At 40.5% G+C, this 19,423-nt stretch overlaps 2 protein-coding genes across 3 annotated transcripts; both read left to right on the forward strand.

Moving 5' to 3' along the window:
• LOC115744476 (adagio protein 1) lies at window positions 1–11,215 on the forward strand. Of its 2 annotated transcripts, XM_048278408.1 has the most exons (3): window positions 1–72; window positions 4,279–4,716; window positions 9,050–11,215. In XM_048278408.1, the coding sequence occupies exons 2-3, from the start codon at window positions 4,481–4,483 to the stop codon at window positions 10,647–10,649; spliced, it is 1,836 nt and encodes a 611-aa protein (XP_048134365.1). In that variant the 5' UTR covers window positions 1–72; window positions 4,279–4,480; the 3' UTR covers window positions 10,650–11,215. The 2 variants fall into 2 exon arrangements, with proteins under 2 accessions (XP_048134365.1, XP_030535548.1); XM_030679688.2 differs by lacking the exon at window positions 1–72 and having other exon boundaries at window positions 4,207–4,716.
• Window positions 4–15,760, forward strand: LOC115744617. Its single transcript, XM_030679880.2, has 5 exons — window positions 4–71; window positions 12,828–13,079; window positions 13,564–13,661; window positions 15,254–15,320; window positions 15,424–15,760. Exons 2-4 carry the CDS (start codon window positions 12,842–12,844, stop codon window positions 15,305–15,307), a joined length of 390 nt encoding a protein of 129 aa, XP_030535740.1. The 5' UTR covers window positions 4–71; window positions 12,828–12,841; the 3' UTR covers window positions 15,308–15,320; window positions 15,424–15,760.
• The last annotated feature ends 3,663 nt before the right edge of the window (window positions 15,761–19,423 follow it).

Consider the following 19,423-nt stretch of genomic DNA (forward strand, 5'->3'; position numbering starts at 1 on the left):
TTCCTCCCTCCCTCCCTCCCTCCCTCTCTCTCTCTCTCTCTCTCTCTCTCTCTCTCTCTCTCTCTCTCTCAGGTTTCTGTACGCAAAATGTGTTCAACCAGTGTAACCCTGCATGTTCCCTACACACGCTAGCTGTGAAGGCTGAATCTATAGTGGAGTATGATTCTTTTATGCTATTGAAAAGGGAGATACTTATATTCCGAAATTTATTTTATAGATAATGTTATGGCTGAAAATCACGTCAAGAGTCTTGGACATTTCAGACTAAGTGTGCTGTTGTTACGTCCTTTTCTAGTCTTGGCTGGAGGAGTCCTTTTCGACTGAGAACAATTTCCAAACTGGAATTTGAAAAATCCCATGGTAGTAGATCATCCATAGATCACTCTTGAGTCTGCTCTTTGATTTTGCTCATATATTTATCTGAACGACTTGTCATATCACTACAGCCATAACTTTACTCCTATTCATGTTTAATACTGCTCTGTGGATCTTTTTAAGAAGCTTCTGATCTTTGGGTGGATCATATACTAAATTTCTTAACCATCATGGCCCTCTGCTTACCTCAAGGACTGATCTTTTTCGGAAAGTCTTTTTTCTCATCCTTTTTCTTGGGTATTTTATTGTGGAAGTGGCTAGCATTAGCTTGGTGTGTTGTGAATATGTCCTTGCAATGCTGATTGCAATTGCTAGGCACAGTAAGCTTCATTACCAAGGAAAAGATTACTTGATTCTGATTTTGCTTGAGTTTGCAGACAGCCATTATACATAACCATTCCATCCAATTAAGAGCAGGTACCTCGATACTTCAGCATTTTTTTTTTCCATATTTGCTGTTTCTTTTTAACTTGCTGTTGGTACCTACTGCTACCAGTCTCAAGCTTTTTTTTCTTATTTCTTTTTGCGGGTAATAGATGGTGGCCCAGAATGAAACTGAATATGATCTTCATGGTCGGAGTGGCTTACCCTTTGAATATGGATTTAACCTTTCGGGGGAACCGTCCATGAACAGCAGCTTGCTAATCGAATGTTATAGAAATTAAATCATGATATTTGGTAGGTTGTTGTCAAGTGAGAATTGCACTCTTCTTCCTTCATTTCATGGATTACCTGGAAGGATCTTCTTCATGATGACATTTCAATCCCACACTCGCATTTTCACTCTGTTTCTCTGCTGCGTCAGGTGTTTTCAACCATCTGGACTCATGTTTGGCTCAATGGGGCTTACCTCTTTGGGTTGACCTTTTCTGTTGACTTAATTAATATGCATTGATTAGTGCCTAATGAACTTGCTGCAATGGAAGAAACTACACGGGTGGTAACAGGAAGAATGTCTGTGGGATGATATAGCAGCAAACTATTGTGCTTTAGCTTCTGGACATGCTTCGTAGATGTCTCTCGAGAAGGCATTACCATGAGGAGGTAAAGTTTTGTCTCTTTGCACCTGTCCTATCACAAGCATTACCATGAGGCGGTAAAGTTTTGTCTCTTGGCTCCTGTCTTGTTGAAAAGTCATTATTACCTTACTATTGATTCCTCTGCTTTTATCTAGTTTCTTGTTAATTAATTCTTTTTGTGCCTGACAAGTGACAAGGAAAAACCTGAATGTTTTATTCATGTACACATTTTCTTCTTTTTGGTTCCCTTCTTGATGTCTCTGCAACCTTTCATAGAGCATGCCATGCCTCATATGTTACCTAATTTATTACTTTATGTAAGTAACCTGTTGGATATGCATCAAAAGATCTGTAGAATACTACTGATCATTGCCAAAAATGGGTATCCTCCAGCTTAATGGCATAATAATGCTGTCCTCTGGATCATTGCCAATAATTAAGATCACATCCAATTAGTTTTAGCGGAAAATGCAGAATAAAATGTAAAATACCACTCATCTCTCTTGTTTTGCGAAATTTTTCTTTCCATTTTCTTCTCTCTGCTCATAATAGCTGTCCCTTTTGCCTCTTCTGGTTTGGACAGGGCAGAGACAGTAGTATGCTTTTGGCCTTGTAGCAGATAAATTTTTGTGTGTAACTAGGAGCTAGAAAGCTGTACGTGTTCTACTTCTCTTTTCAATTCACTTCCCTTGTGTTGTTATTGTTTGTTTGGACTGGTGGGATTACTTGAAAGCTTCTGAGCAGGCCTTAAATGACTTTGCTTCTCTCTTAAATTGATTACTGGATTAAGTTTGACAGCCTCTCACAAAGGCCATTTGCTTTGATACTGAGAATTATAAGTCTTTGATCGGAGCAGAGTGCTATATTTTCCCTTCAAGAATCTTGAAAGACTGACAATGACATCTCTTTACTTGAACAGGAATTGTTTACCTAACTCGATCCCCCTTGGGCCTTGGGACGGTTCGATGACAACTGATGTTTGCCAAACCGTTTGATGACAAGTCCGGTATTATGCTGCAGCAAGGCCATGTGAATGCAGCCCTCCACATACGCAGAAACTGCAATGTCTAAATGTTGTGTTGCCAACCATGTCGTTGCTTTTAACTACGATGATAGGATTTCGTTTCACTAAATGGGTGGTTTCAGATTCAATGACCTACTATATGTCAATTTGTGTAAGGATTTGCTTGGTTTGCTCTAGTATTGGATCGATTACTGGGATGGTGATTTCCCTTCGTTGCCGCTGCTTTAAAGGCAAGAACTCTGTTATCTTCGATGCCCTGCTCATATTTCACTTCCACGGGGTTAAGCTGTGTATGGTAACGTTTCTGTTCTTAGGAACATATTTGGAACAGAAATATTTTTTTGTGTTTCTATTCCCGACTACGATTTTCGAGAACAGAAACGCATTTGGTAAGTATAAAAAAAAAAACACTTTTTTTACCAAAAGGAAGGATCCGCAACCGGCGGTGGCCGGCGGCGGTGATCGGCGTGGGCAGGCGGCGGCGGTAGCGAGGGGCGGTGGAGGCCGATGACCCGTGACGGGCAGCGGCCGTCCGGGGGGGGGTGGCGGCGGCGGCTGCTTTAACTCCTCGCCAACGATGGTGGGTGGTGGTAGCTTGTACAAGCTTGCCCTCGAGTTGTTTCTAAAAAGTATTCCAAAATCTAGAAACAAGTTTTTTTTTTGTTTCTCATTTTTGATTCAAAAGTGTTTTTGGATCACTTTTGGAACAATTTTTTACTATACGCGTTTCTGTTCCGAAAGTGGTCTAGAAATACTTTGGGAACGTAAACACTTTTTCTAAAGCGTTACCATACGGACCCTTAGTTTCTCGTCACCACCTGGGTTTTGACTCCGCATTATATGCGGTTCATGAGATGAGCGAGCCGCTTCGCGGCGGGGAGATTTACGATACATCAGGCACTTGATTGACCAAGCCTGATTAGAGCACAAGGGAGGATCAAAGTGGGGCTGCTCTGTCCTTTTTTAGGATTACTTCCCATTCTTGTTATAGGTTTGTTTGGAGTAAAGATGGCATTTTTCCCACCCAGAAAGGGAAAACTAGAAAACGTGTGACGGATCGCAGAACTCGTTTCGAGCAATGGAGACTGGGTTTGACCACAGCTAATGACTTGCTGGGAATTAAAGTTTGATGCTTCCTAAGATAAGGCAATGACACTGTCAGAAGGACCCCAATCCAGGAATGGCGTGGAGAAACGAAATCCTTTTGTTAGGTAAACCTGCCTCATTTAGATGCGATATGCTCTGTTATAGACTATATTGACGACAAATTTTCTCAATGAATTTAGCCATGAATAACATTTTTCGATAAGCATTTTCTCGTCGCAATGACTCAATAGGATGTGTCGTATCTTGATCGGGTTGATTAAATTTGAATTATTAAACATCATAGAACAAGCAAATCACATAACTCGTTATTGTTCAGACGAGAAATAATAAATAGGGATGACAGGATTTGAATTTATGACATTTTGTGTCCAAAATAAACACATTATCAAAGCCTACATCTCTCTCAATTAGTCTACAGTGTCATTTTTACAGGAAAAAGGAGGGTAGATGGTAGATACATGAATTTCTGAGAAATAGTCGAAAAGATTCCATGTGAAAAAAAAATATATGACGCAACAATTCTGTAACTCTCACAAGTAATAAATGAAAAAAAAAAGGAAAAAAGAAGAAAAAAGGAAAAATATCAACAGAATTTGGGCCACTCCGCACGACCAGATTTTTCTACCTACATCGAGTCGGTCTGCACACATCTTCTCTCTCTCTCTGAGTCGTCTTCTTAGCCAAACGTACTCAATTCACATTTCCTCACTCTTTCTCTCTCTCTCTCATCGCGCGCGCTCTCTCTCGCGCAAGCACGAACCTGCGAACCTCAAGAAACCTAAAACCCTCCATCTGCCCCCTTCTTCCTCTCGCTCTCGCGAAGCGAGGCAATCTCAATTGGGTCGGCGTCTCTCCTCCCCGCGCGTTCACCTCCACTTCTCGTTGGGGTTTCCATTAATGGGTTGAAGAGAGAGGCACCGGCGAATCGGAAAGCTCGGAGCTTGGGGAGGAATTGATGGAGTGGGACAGCAGTAGCAATTCGGATTTGAGCGGGGATGAAGAGGAAGCAGGGTTCATGCTCAACGACGGTGGCCCGATTCCTTTCCCCGTTGAGAACTTGATACAGATTGCCTCGCCCTGCGGGTTCGTCGTCACCGACGCTCTCGAGCCCGACCACCCCATCATTTACGTTAACGCCGTCTTCGAGATGGTCACCGGTTATCGCGCCGAGGAGGTCCTCGGTCGCAACTGGTCAGTTTCTAATCTCTCTTCTCTCTCTCTCTCTCTCTCTCTTCCCTTCTATCTTCTCTGTTGTTGCATTTAATGGAGAGATGAGTGAGGTGCATTTTTGTTGTTTGAGATTAGGTCATCTGCTTTGCTGTTTTCTTCATGTGTTCTTGGAATTGAGCTGGTTCTGGTATTTTCAATTGATTGATGTAAATGATGTGGGTTCTAGGATTTTCATCTTGATTTAAATCTGGAAGTTTTTAGTTATGCCTAATCTGAAATGAAACCGTGGGAGGTTTTATGGGGAGAGAAGTACTGGGTGGAGCTTTTTGGATGTGCCTGAGGAGGCTTACTTTTGTGTTTTTGTGTTGACACCTTTCTGAGAGGTCTTGGTGAAGCTTCAGTAATATGCGGCAGCGAGTATGGTACTTGATTGTCTTTTAATACTGTCTAGGTGGTCGCTTACTGCGAAGTAGTTACAAGCATTGGCTATCCCATGGAATTTAGTTGTTGTGAATATTCTAATGTTTTGTGGAAACTATGGTCATCTTTTATCTGAGGGGATCATTTGTTTATGACTGTTTAAAAGTTTCATTTCTAATTCTTTCTCTTTCTTGTGTATCTCAACAACAATGTTGCTAATATCACAATTGATGGAATAGATGCAGATGCATTTATGTCAAATACATTACTGAAGGAGAATTCCATACTGAAATTTTGAGTGGTAGAAACGTAAAGAACAAATAGTACGTGGAAATTTATCGTTGCGGTTTGCATAACTGATTATGCCTTATAACAAAATATGGCAGATTAGTGCGTGCAATTTTTTATACCTATCTACAAGAATCTTCTTCTTGAAGGTGTGGGCGTGGTTTGGTCGTTGAGGGGTTTTTTTGTTGGGGGGTGTGGGAAGAGGGAGGGGGGGGTAGTACTCCAGTTTCGGTCAAAGGAGAAGCTGTCTGGTTGATGAGAAATGGAATTCCAATGCACAAGTGACTGAGGGTTTGATTGCACTATTCTTAAGATTGGAATTGTTTGTTTGCTATAAGGATCTGCGTGGATGAGAATTAAGCTGGTGAAAAGATGTGGCTTTACATACAAAGATATGCCCATAGATCTTGAGTGAATCATTTCCATTAGATGTGGTAATTGCCTAACACAATCTGCTGTGGCTGCATGGACGCTTCAGTCCACATGGTGTGAGAATTTAAAAAGGTTTGAAATTTTGATATTATGGAACATGCAGTGGTGATTAGGGAACAAGCACTGCGCTGGGAGAGGGAACTTTTAGTCCGCCCTTATCCACTTGCCTCTTGGATGCATGTGTTAGCACTTAAAATTTAAAAGAAGGTCGGATTAGAGGCACAAAATTTTCTACAAAAAGTTGGTGGGAACATATTTTGGGGCTAAAGAAGTTCAGTGGAGGTGGTTTGATATAGATTCTAGGAAGAGTATGCAACTTTCATAGATATGCAGACAAACTGTGTTCTAGAAGACCTAGCTGAACATGGTCTGGGGGCCAAAGAAATATTTGTTTACGGAGCTTGGAGATAAAGTATCAATGGCAAATAAATAATCGGTTGCAGTTTGAATGAAACAATCATAAAGGTTTAGGATCAATATATGTCACAAAGTTGGTGGGTTCTTGGGGATATCGTGCACGAGAAAAGAGTGGATGCTGATATGCAGAAGTTTACTGAGAGTCATACATGGCGATAGAATGCTGCATAAGCTCGCGATGAAATGTTAAAAGACAGAAGTTATGCGAATGATATGAAATTGAATGTTGAGTGGTCATGATTCAGCGTGTGCATGAAATGAGTAATTACGGTGGTGATTAGTCTGTCGAAAAATGGTGGTATTAATGAAACGATTATAAATATTTAAACCCAAGATATGTCACGAAGTTGGTGGGTTTATGGGGATAAATGTATGAGAATAGCGTGGATGCTGAATTGCAGAAGTTCACTGAGAGTCATTCATGGGGATAGAATGTTCCATAAGCTTGGATGAAATGTTTAAAGACAGTAAGTTATGGCAATGATACGAAATTGAATGTTGGTTGGTCGTGATTTAGCGTGTGCATGAAATGAGCAATTACGGCGGTGATTAATCTGTCGAAAAATGGCGGTATTAATGAAACGGTTATAAATATTTAGGCCCAAGATATGTTACGAAGTTGGTGGGTTTATGGGATAAATGTATGAGAATAGTGTGGACGCTGAATTACAGAAGTTCACTGAGAGTCATACATGGGGATAGAATGTTGCATAAGCTTGGATGAAATGTTTAAAAACAGTAAGTTATGCCAATGATATGAAATTGAATGTTGGCTGGTCGTGATTCAGCGTATGCATGAAATGAGTAATTATGGTGTTGATTAGTCTGTCGAAAAATGGCGGTATTAATGAAACGGGTATAAATATTTAGGCCCAAGATATGTCACGAAGTTGGTGGGTTTATGGGTATAAATGTATGAGAATAGCGTGGATGCTGAATTACAGAAGTTCACTGAGAGTCATACATGGGGACAGCATGTTGCATAATCTTGGATGAAATGCTAAAAGACCGTAAGTTATGCCGATGATATGAAATTGAATGTTCGCTGGTCGTGATTCAGATTGTGCGCGAAATGAGTAATTACGGTGTTGATTAGTCTGTAGATTTTCTGGATTTAAGATGAGATTAGACTTTGAAAAACCAGTTAATATTGCCCATTTAAACTGGGGCCCACAAATTTCTCCTTTATGAGGTCAAAGGGACTGGGTGACTCTGAGTAGGCACCAGAAATTTCAGAAAAAGGGCCTTGAATACACACAGAATATGGAGTAGGAGGATACCTAACTATGTGGGGTGCAATAGCCAATCCGAGTTGGTGGTATTGGAGTTGTACTCTACCTATCCTGAATTGTGATTTGACCTGTCTAATGATCTCATCGTTGCCAACTACAAGGTTTGCTGCTTTGACCGAAGTTGTAACAATCTTGGAGAACGGTAACAACGCATAATATGCGGACCAGAGGCATATAGAGAATCATGCAAGCATAATTCTATCGTCAAGTTCCTAGATAATCTGGTACTTTGAAGCTTTAGCATATGCATGAACTTTCCTGATAAACTGTTTTAGATGAGATATTATGAGAGGCATGCATGCCATGTGGTTTTGATTTTCCCGTGTGGTGGCAATTAGTGAGAATATACTTTGTAGGAACGAGAAAGTTTCAGCCCTGTTTCATTGGCACTATTAGATGGATTGTAGAAGTCAACTGAATGAACTGCCTTTGTACTGGAAACTGTGTAGCTGGCAAGGTATATAGCCTCAGAGCTAATTGGCAGGATGCTTGTCAGCATTTCTATTGTCAACGCAGTTTGAAAGCAGAATAATGAGCACTAGGATATGTTACTTAACTATGTCATATGATATCTTTGTTTGGATTATATTTTAAATGGCTATTGAAGTGGATTGGTCACTCATGATAAGAGAAATAACGGATATGTGACCCTTTGTTCTTGATGATGGCAGTGGACAAACTTTATGTTCCTATGTGAGGGGGTGGTGGGTGCAGAGTTGAATATTGTTTTTTATTTTTATTTTTCTCTATAGTAATATCTGAGGGTAAGTCGGTACATGTCTTGATCAAATGATGCACGAAAGTGTTCTAATTAAACAATATCAGTGTGCTGAACTGCTTCAGGAGCAAAGCTTTAGGTGCCTTCTCTAAGTCTACCTAGGTCTTTTGCTGTGCAATTGATTCATAAAGAATGTTGGATGAATTATTGCTTTTCCAGAATCTAATTAATTAGTAGTTCTGATTTGTTCGGTCTCTGAAAGCACCTGGTCTATAGTCTTTGTTCTTGTGAAATAGTCTGGATAGTGGTCTTAAGTCCTGGGTTTATTCTCCTGAGTTGGTCTTTTAGGTCAGGATTGTTGAGACAGCAACATGATTTTGGCAATTATATGTTCATTTTCATCTTCTTGTGACCGGATATATATTTTTTCAATTAGTATTTTTCTTTCCCGGCCCATATTGCACCACAACAATCACTTGGTGTTGCTATGATAGCTTCAACTGAGTCGATCTATAGCCTCCAGGATGCTGATTAAGTCATAGATCATTTTTACATGTTTTATGGTTTGTGGTTATCTTCTTTTGGGTATAGTGTGCTCCTTAGTCTCCTGTTGTTGTGTAACACTATTAGGATTTACTGTCTGCTATTTTCGTATTATTGCAAATTTAGCAGGTGTGTGTCTGTGCACGTGGTGGTAAGAATTATACCATGTTTGTGAGTGAGTTGCTAGCTATTGCAGTCTCTCCCTTTTTTTTTTAATATATCTAATTCCATGGAACTTGTGCAGTCGGTTCTTGCAGTGTAGAGGCCCATTTGCCAAGAGAAGGCATCCTTTGGTGGACTCAGCTGTTGTCGCAGAAATAAGGCGATGTATGGATGAAGGGATTGAATTCCAAGGGGAGCTTTTGAACTTCCGGAAAGATGGATCTCCATTGCTGAATAGATTGCGACTAACCCCTATTTATGGAGATGACGAGGCAGTTACTCATGTTATTGGGATACAATTCTTTACTGAAGCCAACATTGACCTTGGTCCAATATCTGGGAAGGATTCCACCAAATCAACTGAACGGTTTCGTACTGGTCTATCCTCGCTCCCTATCTTGTCAACGGGGGATCGAAATGTTGCACGTGGGTTGTGTGGGATATTTCAATTGAGTGATGAGGTAATCTCACTTAAGATACTTTCAAGATTGACACCAAGAGATATTGCAGCAGTTGGCTCTGTCTGTACACGATTCTACGCTCTCACAAAGAATGAAGACCTATGGAGAATGGTCTGTCAAAATGCATGGGGTAGTGAAACTACCCGTCTCTTGGAAACTGTGCCTGGTGCAAAGAGACTCGGTTGGGGTCGGCTTGCAAGGGAGCTAACCACCCTCGAAGCAGCAGCTTGGAGGAAGCTAACTGTTGGAGGTGCTGTTGAACCCTCGCGATGCAACTTCAGTGCTTGTGCAGTCGGCAATCGAGTTGTCCTCTTTGGGGGTGAAGGGGTTAACATGCAACCGATGAATGATACTTTTGTATTGGATCTGAACGCTAGCAATCCAGAGTGGCGACATGTCCAAGTCAGCTCTCCTCCGCCAGGTCGTTGGGGTCATACACTTACCTGTGTGAATGGATCCCACTTGGTTGTATTTGGAGGCTGTGGGAGGCAAGGCTTACTTAATGATGTTTTCCTACTGGATTTGGATGCAAACCCCCCAACATGGCGTGAGATATCTGGATTGGCTCCTCCTCTTCCAAGATCATGGCACAGTTCTTGCACCCTTGATGGCAGCAAATTGATAGTTTCCGGTGGTTGTGCGGATTCTGGCGTCCTTCTGAGTGATACCTTTCTGCTTGATCTCTCAATGGAGAAACCCATCTGGAGAGAGATACCAGCAGCATGGACACCACCGTCCCGGTTAGGGCACACTTTGACAGTTTATGGTGGGAGAAAGATACTGATGTTTGGTGGCTTGGCGAAAAGTGGCCCCCTTCGATTTCGTTCTAGTGATGTCTTCACAATGGATCTGAGCGAGGAGGAGCCATGTTGGAGGTGTGTAACAGGAAGTGGAATGCCTGGAGCTGGAAATCCTGGTGGCATCGCTCCTCCTCCAAGACTTGACCATGTGGCTGTCAGCCTTCCCAGTGGGAGGATTCTCATCTTTGGCGGATCTGTTGCTGGTCTTCACTCTGCCTCACAACTCTATTTGCTGGATCCAACCGATGAAAAGCCCACATGGAGGATACTAAATGTTCCTGGGAGACCGCCGAGATTTGCTTGGGGTCACAGTACTTGTGTTGTTGGAGGGACAAGAGCCATTGTCCTAGGGGGTCAAACTGGGGAGGAGTGGATGCTCACCGAGCTCCATGAGCTGTCGTTGGCAAGTTCCCTCATTTGATTGATACGTGTATTGAATCACGGCAACTTCTGCTGCAACGCAAGATCCTGGATCAGTATGACATACTCTTGATGCATATTGGTGTTTCTGTCGCTGAATTTCTGAGAAAAAAGTTGCTCTGGTCAGGACTGCACGTTAGGTTATCGGCCCTGTTTTTTCCTATGTGATGTAGTTCTGGCTTGAGACGAGGTTTTCAGCCAGTGACTTGGAAAAAGTATCAGATTTTTGGGAGGCCGGTAGAAGAATCTCCCCCTTGGCATGAATAGTGGGATTAATTTTTGTTGGTAGATCGGTAGTACGTGGCCATAGTTTTAATTCACCTTCTGTAATTTGAACTAAAGGTAAAAAAGGAAAAATGCATGCATGTTTATATTGAATAAGATACCTCTCCAGTCAAGTGTGGTGGGTTATTGTGTTCTGCTGTGATATCTAGTTTTGCTTTGAATAGGTGTGTTTAACTTTGGTAGAGAGAGATTACTTTTCTCCTGGCTTTTGAGCTGGGAATGACCCAATGTCGAATGTATAATCCCTGTTAATTTTGGTTGCTGATGAAGAATCATATCAATATGTGTGTGTGTGTGTTATCAGGTATGTTAGTTGTGGCATCTTGTGCATGAGAACAACCATTTGAGATGGTTTGTGAGTGATTAGGGGCAGCTGGCTTTGTTCTAAGACAGATGAAGTAGCCATTGCAGTTTGTGCCTCGTTGTACTGCATTTCTTTTGAACTTGGAAAGATCACTGAGGTTGCATGAGTGAACTTGTGATATCTCAACTCTTCTGCATGTCTTTGTCATGGTTCTCTCCCTTCTAACTATTCTTCCTCATGTTAAACGAATGCCAAGAACCGCATAATTCTAGAATAGTTGTACTTGCAAGGGGCTGAACACGAGCTAAGTGTCATAGTTGAATCTGTTTCAAGAATATTGCTATTTTGCCCATTTAAAACAATTTATTGATGGTTTAACACGTAGCTAAGCACGTCGATCAATGGGTTTAGAGAATGCTATATTGTGTCGTGTCTTTTTTATCGTAGAACTATTTGAGGGTGGGTCAACTGAGAAAATGATGGACGCTCTACATTTATATGCTTCTTACTTGACACAACCTCTTGAATATGCAAAGTGATACAACAGTTTATCACGAATGGGTAAAACGACATATGTTAAGCATGGTTTGATCCGCTAGGTAGACATTATTGTATAGTACCCTTTGACAAGAGATATGAGCAAGAGATTTCGAGAAAATTAATATCGAATTTGTAATTTGGTATATCAAATGATAGATTGAATAAGTGGATGATGTTTAGCATCCCAATAAAAAAGATGCCAAGTATACTAAGATTAGCGTGCAAAATACATGTACTTAATGATGTGAAGGACTGTTAAAATGTTTATGACCTGCTTGTTTAGTTTGTCTAGTTATAGTCTGTCATGTCACTCAGTGTACTAACCAGATTTGTCTTAGTAAATCTTATATTCCTCTCGATAAAAGTGTGCACCTTCACTTAGTATTCAATATATTTAGAATAATTCTTTGCTAATTACATAGTCTCTATAAAATCTGCCTAATTAATCGAAGTTGTCCAAAAAAAAAAAACTAGTCTTCTAGGAGAAAGTATATATAAGACCACCTCTATCTTTTTTGTTTTTGATTGAAGATCACCGTCATCACCATGTAGGGAAGAAGACAAGCTCAAGACTTTCGAGAGAATCAAAAAAGGATTTCGAATCCCCAACTTGGCATTGGTCAAGAAACTTAGTTAGATCAAAATTTTGAATGGTCCGGAAATGGAACTGATAAAGATGTGTCACTTGCAACTCCAGATCCATGCTATTCAGAACAAAATAAGAAAGGCGCATGTCTTCAAATTCTGAGATGATGATGATGTCTGGATTAAACTATACTCGTATTGACTGAATTCATTCCTATGTTCCCATCTGAAGGAGAGAGAAAAAAGAGAAAAAAAAAAGGACCAGCATAATTCAAACAGAGACAAAGATCTGACCACTTGGGTTGCGTGCGCTCTGTTCACTTCACTCTCTCTCTCTCTCTCTCTCTCAAAGAATCACTTTCTCTACCGCTCTTTCTAAGTACCCACGTTCTGCTTTACTCTTCTCTTTCACTCACTCTCTCTCTCTCTCTCTCTCGCCCAAGCTCGCCGCCTATTTCTCTCTCGTTCACTGTCCAACCATGGCTATCAACAAAGAATCTGTACCTCAACCAGTGATCGGCAAAATTGGTCCCTACACAGTGTTCATGACCCCACCATCCACTCCCAAACCAGCCGAGTCCGCACCTGCCGCTTTCGAACCGCCGAAGAAGGTGGTGCCTCCGCCGGTTCAGCCGCCACCGCAGCAATTTGAGAAGCCTGCGCAAAATGGGTCCTTTCTGGGGTTCTTCAAGAATGCTGTCAACCGAGTGCAAGATGGTACGGTTAAACTCTAGTCACTTGTGATGAACGTGTTTTAGTGTTGTGGAATTTGAAAGAATGAGACCCTCTTGTTTGGTTGGTGTGAAAATGGAGCCAATTCAGGGGAATGCTGCGAAAGTTTAAGACTTTAGCTGTGGTGATCTAGTGGTTGATGGTTTAGTTTCTTTAAGTTTTAGTTCTAAAGATGGAATTCTTCGAGCAGTGAGTGAATTTCCCTCTAGACTGCAGATAGGATATTTATGATATGTGAGAAACTTTGAAATATCATGTTTTGGTTCCTAAAAGTTTGGATTAGGATTGAGGAACATAAAGCTGAGAATTTCTCATTTTTCCGGCTTGATGTATGAAACTTGGCATAGTGTGATAGAGAAAGCTGGTATTTTTGCTTGATTTACATTTCTCTGTAAAAATTTTATCCATAGCGGAATATATATTTGACATTTAAACAGTTTTTAAACATTCGTCGGGTTATTTTTTATAGCTCACTCAAGCTTGGATGACCATGTGGCGCATTGGTTTGGTTTGAACCAATCGAAGTATCAGTGGGCATTGGACGATTACTATGAAAACAAAGGATTGGTAAGATTCAAGTACTTCACTGGTGTTCTCTTCTGGACAGGACACTGCTTGGTGATGCAGGATTCTGTTTACTTTGTTGAAATCTTCTTATCTGAATAATGCATGTTATGGACAATGAGTGACTAGAGTCACTTGTGCATAAAGTTGCTTGGTTTGTATAATCTGTCGTGTTCCCCTATTGTATTTACTGTTGGCATGTTGAACTCAGTTTTAAATACTGCAATCCACATTCCTAGAAAACGAGAAGCCACTGAAGTGCTACTTTTTGCAATTATGTGCCCTCAAGATTTTCTCCTATACTTTAAGGTGCTCAACCCCAAATAATGGATCTGATTTTGGATTAAATGAGGTTAGATGTCTCAATTTCAGTTCATCGTTGCATGCTTTACATTGTTTTTGGCAATGGCAAGCTTGAGCCACTCTGTAGTGCACTTAGATACTGAGAGCACGAGAAACAGGAAACAGAATTCTGTCCTGTTTCCTTTGGCATATTGTCCAAAATATTAAAATTGCCATGTCATGAGCTATTTTAGTGTTCTCGCAATGCCTGTTCACATCCTAACATACATCCAACTATATGCATATGGCACGGTGTGCGGGAGAGTACTTGCTATAGGCATAACAGAGTGGTAAACCAAGACATGAACTCCAGGATTCTGCTGATGTACCTTGTCCTGCATGTAACTACAAAATCTTTAGTTCCACTCATGTTCATCATACCTTTCTCTATAATGTAACCATTGAAGGACAGGTAGCTCAGAGATCTTAAAAGTAGGGTCGTAAAACCCTGCAATATTCATATCCTAAATTGCCTTGTTTTCTCAATATTATGGACATGTTTTGCTTCGTGCTTCTGCTGAACTAGATCTAGATCAAGTAGATCCGTTATTTGTAAATGATTATTGTCCCCAGTAAGTATGTCTCTATTTGTACTGCCAGCCAGCATCTTACTCTAATTAGTTGCTTATTTGACATAACTTTCTGCCTTTAAGTAACATAACTAGGCTTGTACTATCTTGAAGTGCCATAAATATTTACGCTAACAACATCATTAAATGGAAAATACCATGTGTGAAATACCCTTTTTCTTTTGCTTTGGGTGTTGTGAAAGAGAGGGGGGACTCGCAAACCTATCTTAAACAGCTGATGAATTGATTCCAAATGTTAGGTTTGAGATTGTGATTGCTCTGAATTATTCCATTTTCTTAGCATTAAGACCAGGATTTGGACTTTGTAGACGATATACTGCTAAATTGCATCACCAGGAGGTTCTTTTGTTGCATCAATATAGACAAAATGACATGGAATACACAAACCTGTTAAGATGATCACCTCCCTATAACTTGTTGCCAAGATCGTGCATTCAGAAGTGTTAATATCAGCCTAAGACTGTGACATAACTCACCACAACTGAGTTAAATTTGAATATACGGTAAAACAATCATGCTTTGCCTCGCTCTGCAATGCATGTAAGCTGCCTCTATTTTCTTCTCACATAACCACTTTCTTTGCATTGCTGCATATGTTAAACATACCCAGCTTCTACTTGGTTTGCAGAATTGATGGTTTGAACTTCATTATGCTGTCTGCAGGAAAAGGAAAGTATCAAAACTAAAGAAGTTTCAAGCAAACAACAGAATGTGTAACTTACTCGAACAGGTCAAGATCATTTAGCTTTTCATATTGGTTGAATTACTTATAACATCATAGTTTAGCTCTTGGTTTTGCTGAAAGCCCTCACGACTTCTCTGTTCTTATGCAGAAACGGTTTCGAGTTGAGCAGTGTTTGAACTCTTATTAAGAACTTGTTGCTGATTCAGAGTATAGGATCTTGGGACCTTTCTTCAGGCAAGGCACCGCTCTACTCCTTACTTCTACAATCTTCTTGTTGTGATATAGGTTGAGGTCCTGTCTTTCATCTGAAGGTGACTTCGTGCATCGAGATATATCTATATCTATGGTAGTTGAGTCTAGTTATGTTCAAATTCTGAAGAGATTGGCATATGTGGACTCTTGTTAGTAAATTCTGGTATTTCATGTACAAGAATGTGAAGAGGTGGAAAGTTCACACTAATATCCAGGAACTTCGTAGTTCTGAATTCTTCATGTGCTGCTTCTCAATAGGAACATCCGCAGGACTAATTCCCCTGCACACTTCCTCTGTTTCCCCTGCTAGTACAATAAATAATTCCTCGCTACACTCACAATGTGAATTCTACTTTTGTGCCTGGTGTTTTCAGTAGTGATTGCGAATCTACAACGGACGATGAAGTCGCTTATAGATGATACAGGTCGGGACTGTAATATCCAGAGAGGTTTGAGTGTTTTTGTTCCATGTTTATCTTTTGTTGGAGCTAGGACTCAATTATCCTCCAATTCTACCTAGTTTGCAGCACTTATGGGTAGTCAAGTCTTTATGCATTGATCAACCCAACACATCAAAAGCTTCTCATTTGGGATACAAAATGTCACACCTCAACTTTACAAGTATAAGCGAAATGACATGGCCACGCTGCCTACATTAACTTGTTACCAAGATATACATTACACCGTCTACATATTTGACTAAACAGCAAGTTGATTACAGGATTAGAGTTCTAAAGTCCACAAAAAAGAACATATATTTTCATGGACTAACAAATTAATACCAACAAATACCATTTCAAAAATAGATACCACGATCTCGGCTCATACAAAAAATTTTGACTCTCTAAATTCCCCTATTGGTACCGTTCTCGTTTTATTTGCTGGTAGCTGTAGAATTTGAAAAAGAACTGAGCTGAGTGATTTGAGCAAACCATCGCTCGTAAATAATGCAACTTTCTTGTAAGCAAATCGAGCATTTACTATGCATATTTATAATAAGTATTAGAACTGCATTTATCCAAATTCTTTATATTTGTAAAATATCAAAGATGAGTTGTATGATATCAACAAAAGTTTAGACATCAGATTTATCATTCGATCAATCATATCAAAGTAAATATTAGTGGTTCGGCTTATTGGCTTATTGACTAAGGTGGTGCTTAACACCATATGACAAGGCTTATCAAGATTCCCCCTTGGCGTAAAGCCCCATTATATCAGCTGGTGCCTTGGTCTAAGCAGAATGTCTTGAGAAATATGTATTTACTTACAACCCCTCAATGTTTTTATGATCATTGTCACGAAGATGGACGATGATCATAAAACAATCAACTCGTCCTTCAATCATGAACCAATGCAAAGTCCATTTCATAAATCAAGTTCACAAATCCCTACATTTAACCTCTCACTATTCATTCCATGAAGCAAAATACATTGCCATTTCTAGTCACCAAAAGTGTAATAAATGCCCGATCCGCTTTTTGGAGCAAATATACCCTAAACAACACTTACCTTTTTAATATGCATCATGTCCTGTGATGAGCTTTCGTAACTTATAACATATCTATTTCTTCTATTTTTTTTCAAAAATTAGGTTTCCAATTCATAGAAGATGAAAACACTCACTTGAAAATGCGAAACCAAACAATAAAAGCTATGTTAAGCGGGAAACAAGAAACTTAAATGACTCTGAGCCAAACTCACATTCGCAACCACAAACGAGAAGAGCCTGGAGGAGAGGGAATCTAAGTTCGAACTTGTCAAGCTATTCAGTTGGACCCATCTTTACTCAAAAGTTTAAACCAATAAATTATGGGCCAACTTGAATATATCAATCGCTCCACACCATATCAATTTTCCGATATGGGACTTTTAACTCACACATGTGTCTCACGAACTTCAGGGGAATTGTGAGGTCCTGAAGGCGTTCAGTTGCATGTGGATGGTAACAACTAGGGAGGGTGTTGCGACTTTTGAGTGGGCAAGCTCCGAGGTTTGGGCTCAAAAGACAAGCAGCGCATGGAAAAGAAAAGGTAGGAACCAACGAATGGACATAGGGGTGGTGGTGGTGGACTAAAAGAATAATGTGTTTGGCCGATGCATTGGCTTCTGGCGAGGATCGTTATGCCTTCCCTTCTGTCAATGGTTAGTATGTTATGTGGCGTTGGTAGCGGAGTCACAGAATCAATCGCATCAAAACGATTCGAACGATGGTGATCGAAAGCCCACCACGCCGAAAGCTCTCCCCTCCACGACAGGAGAAGACAAGATTATCCTTCCGGTTATCAATCATAAGCCATATATGCTTTGCGAAACTTTGCTGATTTAATGAAATAAATCCGAAATTCTCTAAACGTTTCTCTCCTTTCAAAGATCTACGGAACATTCGGTAGCATACCAATTCAGAGTCTCTAGGGCTTGATATTATATAACGGCTGTAACATATTCATAAAATGAACGTGGTCAAAAGTGTCAACGACAATGATTCGATAGCTTACCAATTTCAAGTCTGTTGTTTAAATGGGTGCCAACTTACTTAATTACTCAATTAGATTACATGTATGCATGCTCTATATGAACGAAGACTAGTGTGCTTTGCAGAAATGGGAAAATTTTCAAAAAAGTCTTAAATTTTTTGTACTTTTGTCAATCAAATTCTAAATTTTTTAAGTATGCCGATTCAGTCCTAAACTTTTTGCATTTGTGTCAATTCAGTCATTTCGGCCAAAATTGACCCGAAATCGCCGATGTGGAGCGACCGACGCCGACATAGCCAATTTTAACAATATTTTTTTTTATTCATCAATATATTCTTTCTTTTTATGTTTCATGGTCTTCTGTTTTTCCGCATCCGGCAAGACTTGCTTGGCCCCCGCCGAGTGCGGGTGAGGTCATTGTCCTCGCACGGCCTTACCCGGATCTAGACGAAGCCAATGGTAGCGGGAGAAGGTCGCCTGGCTCTCGCCGAGTGCAATCAAGGTCGCGGCCCTCGCAGGGTCTTCCCAACTGCCGATGAGGGCCAAGCAACCCTCACCTAGCAGCTGGTAAGGCCTAACGACCCTCGCCAGCTGCCACTAGAAACAAAAGACCATAAAATACAGAAAAAAGAAAAAATTAACAAAAAAAAAATCAAAATGACATTAAAAGTTGGCTTCGTCAGCATTGGTCGCGTCACACTAGCCATGTCAAATTAATTTTGGTAGGAATGAATTGATACAAATGTAAAAAACTTATGATTGAATTGATAAATTTAAAATGTCTAAGATTGAATTGATAAAAGTATAAAAAAATTCAAGATATTTTTTTGACAATTTTTGCATGCAGGAACAGACCCCACTTCCCCAATAATTTTCTAAATGGAAACACGTAATGAATAGGCTTCGATTTCCATTTCCCGAAGGGCTACAACACGAATTGAATCGCCATGAAATCCGGGGCTACTACGCTTTGCCCGACACGAGATAGTGGTGTTCTTTCTTTCTTTTTCTTTTTTGGGTCAGACGAGATAATGGCTTTCAATCTTTTGTTTTGGTGACATATGGTGAACGGTGTTATTTGACCGGACTGAACATATCCACTGACGATTCAAAACCAAGGGCTCGACGGATGTGACTGCTGATGAGTTGTTGTGTTGACCAGTAGCTGGCTACAGGTAACTGCGTACGCCTTTCAGATTGAGCACGGGCTTAACAATTAATATACGCCACGTTAACCACGTTATTCAATCCGATGAAATCTTTCATGAGATTTCAGACATGCTGTTAACGAAATGGTTTCAACAGAAAAGAGCGTGGATCTCGCTCCACGTTGAGTGAGCAAAGGTTTTCGTCTCGACAGGGGTCTCAAGGTGGCAGTCGCCCGCCTCTCCCGCCAGCTCTCCAACGGCCTACCCGCCA

The sequence above is a fragment of the Rhodamnia argentea genome, chromosome 4 (assembly GCF_020921035.1).
Source record: "Rhodamnia argentea isolate NSW1041297 chromosome 4, ASM2092103v1, whole genome shotgun sequence".
Lineage (NCBI taxonomy): Eukaryota > Viridiplantae > Streptophyta > Magnoliopsida > Myrtales > Myrtaceae > Rhodamnia > Rhodamnia argentea.

Bases quoted from the DNA above. Each gene is read 5' to 3' on its own strand.
- LOC115744476 (XM_048278408.1), top strand. From the start codon at position 4,481: ATGGAGTGGGACAGCAGTAGCAATTCGGATTTGAGCGGGGATGAAGAG. The intron at 4,717-9,049 runs GTCAGTTTCTAA...GAACTTGTGCAG, and splicing joins GAGGTCCTCGGTCGCAACTG to TCGGTTCTTGCAGTGTAGAG.
- LOC115744617 (XM_030679880.2), top strand. From the start codon at position 12,842: ATGGCTATCAACAAAGAATCTGTACCTCAACCAGTGATCGGCAAAATT. The intron at 13,080-13,563 runs GTACGGTTAAAC...TATTTTTTATAG, and splicing joins TGTCAACCGAGTGCAAGATG to CTCACTCAAGCTTGGATGAC. The intron at 13,662-15,253 runs GTAAGATTCAAG...TGCTGTCTGCAG, and splicing joins ACTATGAAAACAAAGGATTG to GAAAAGGAAAGTATCAAAAC.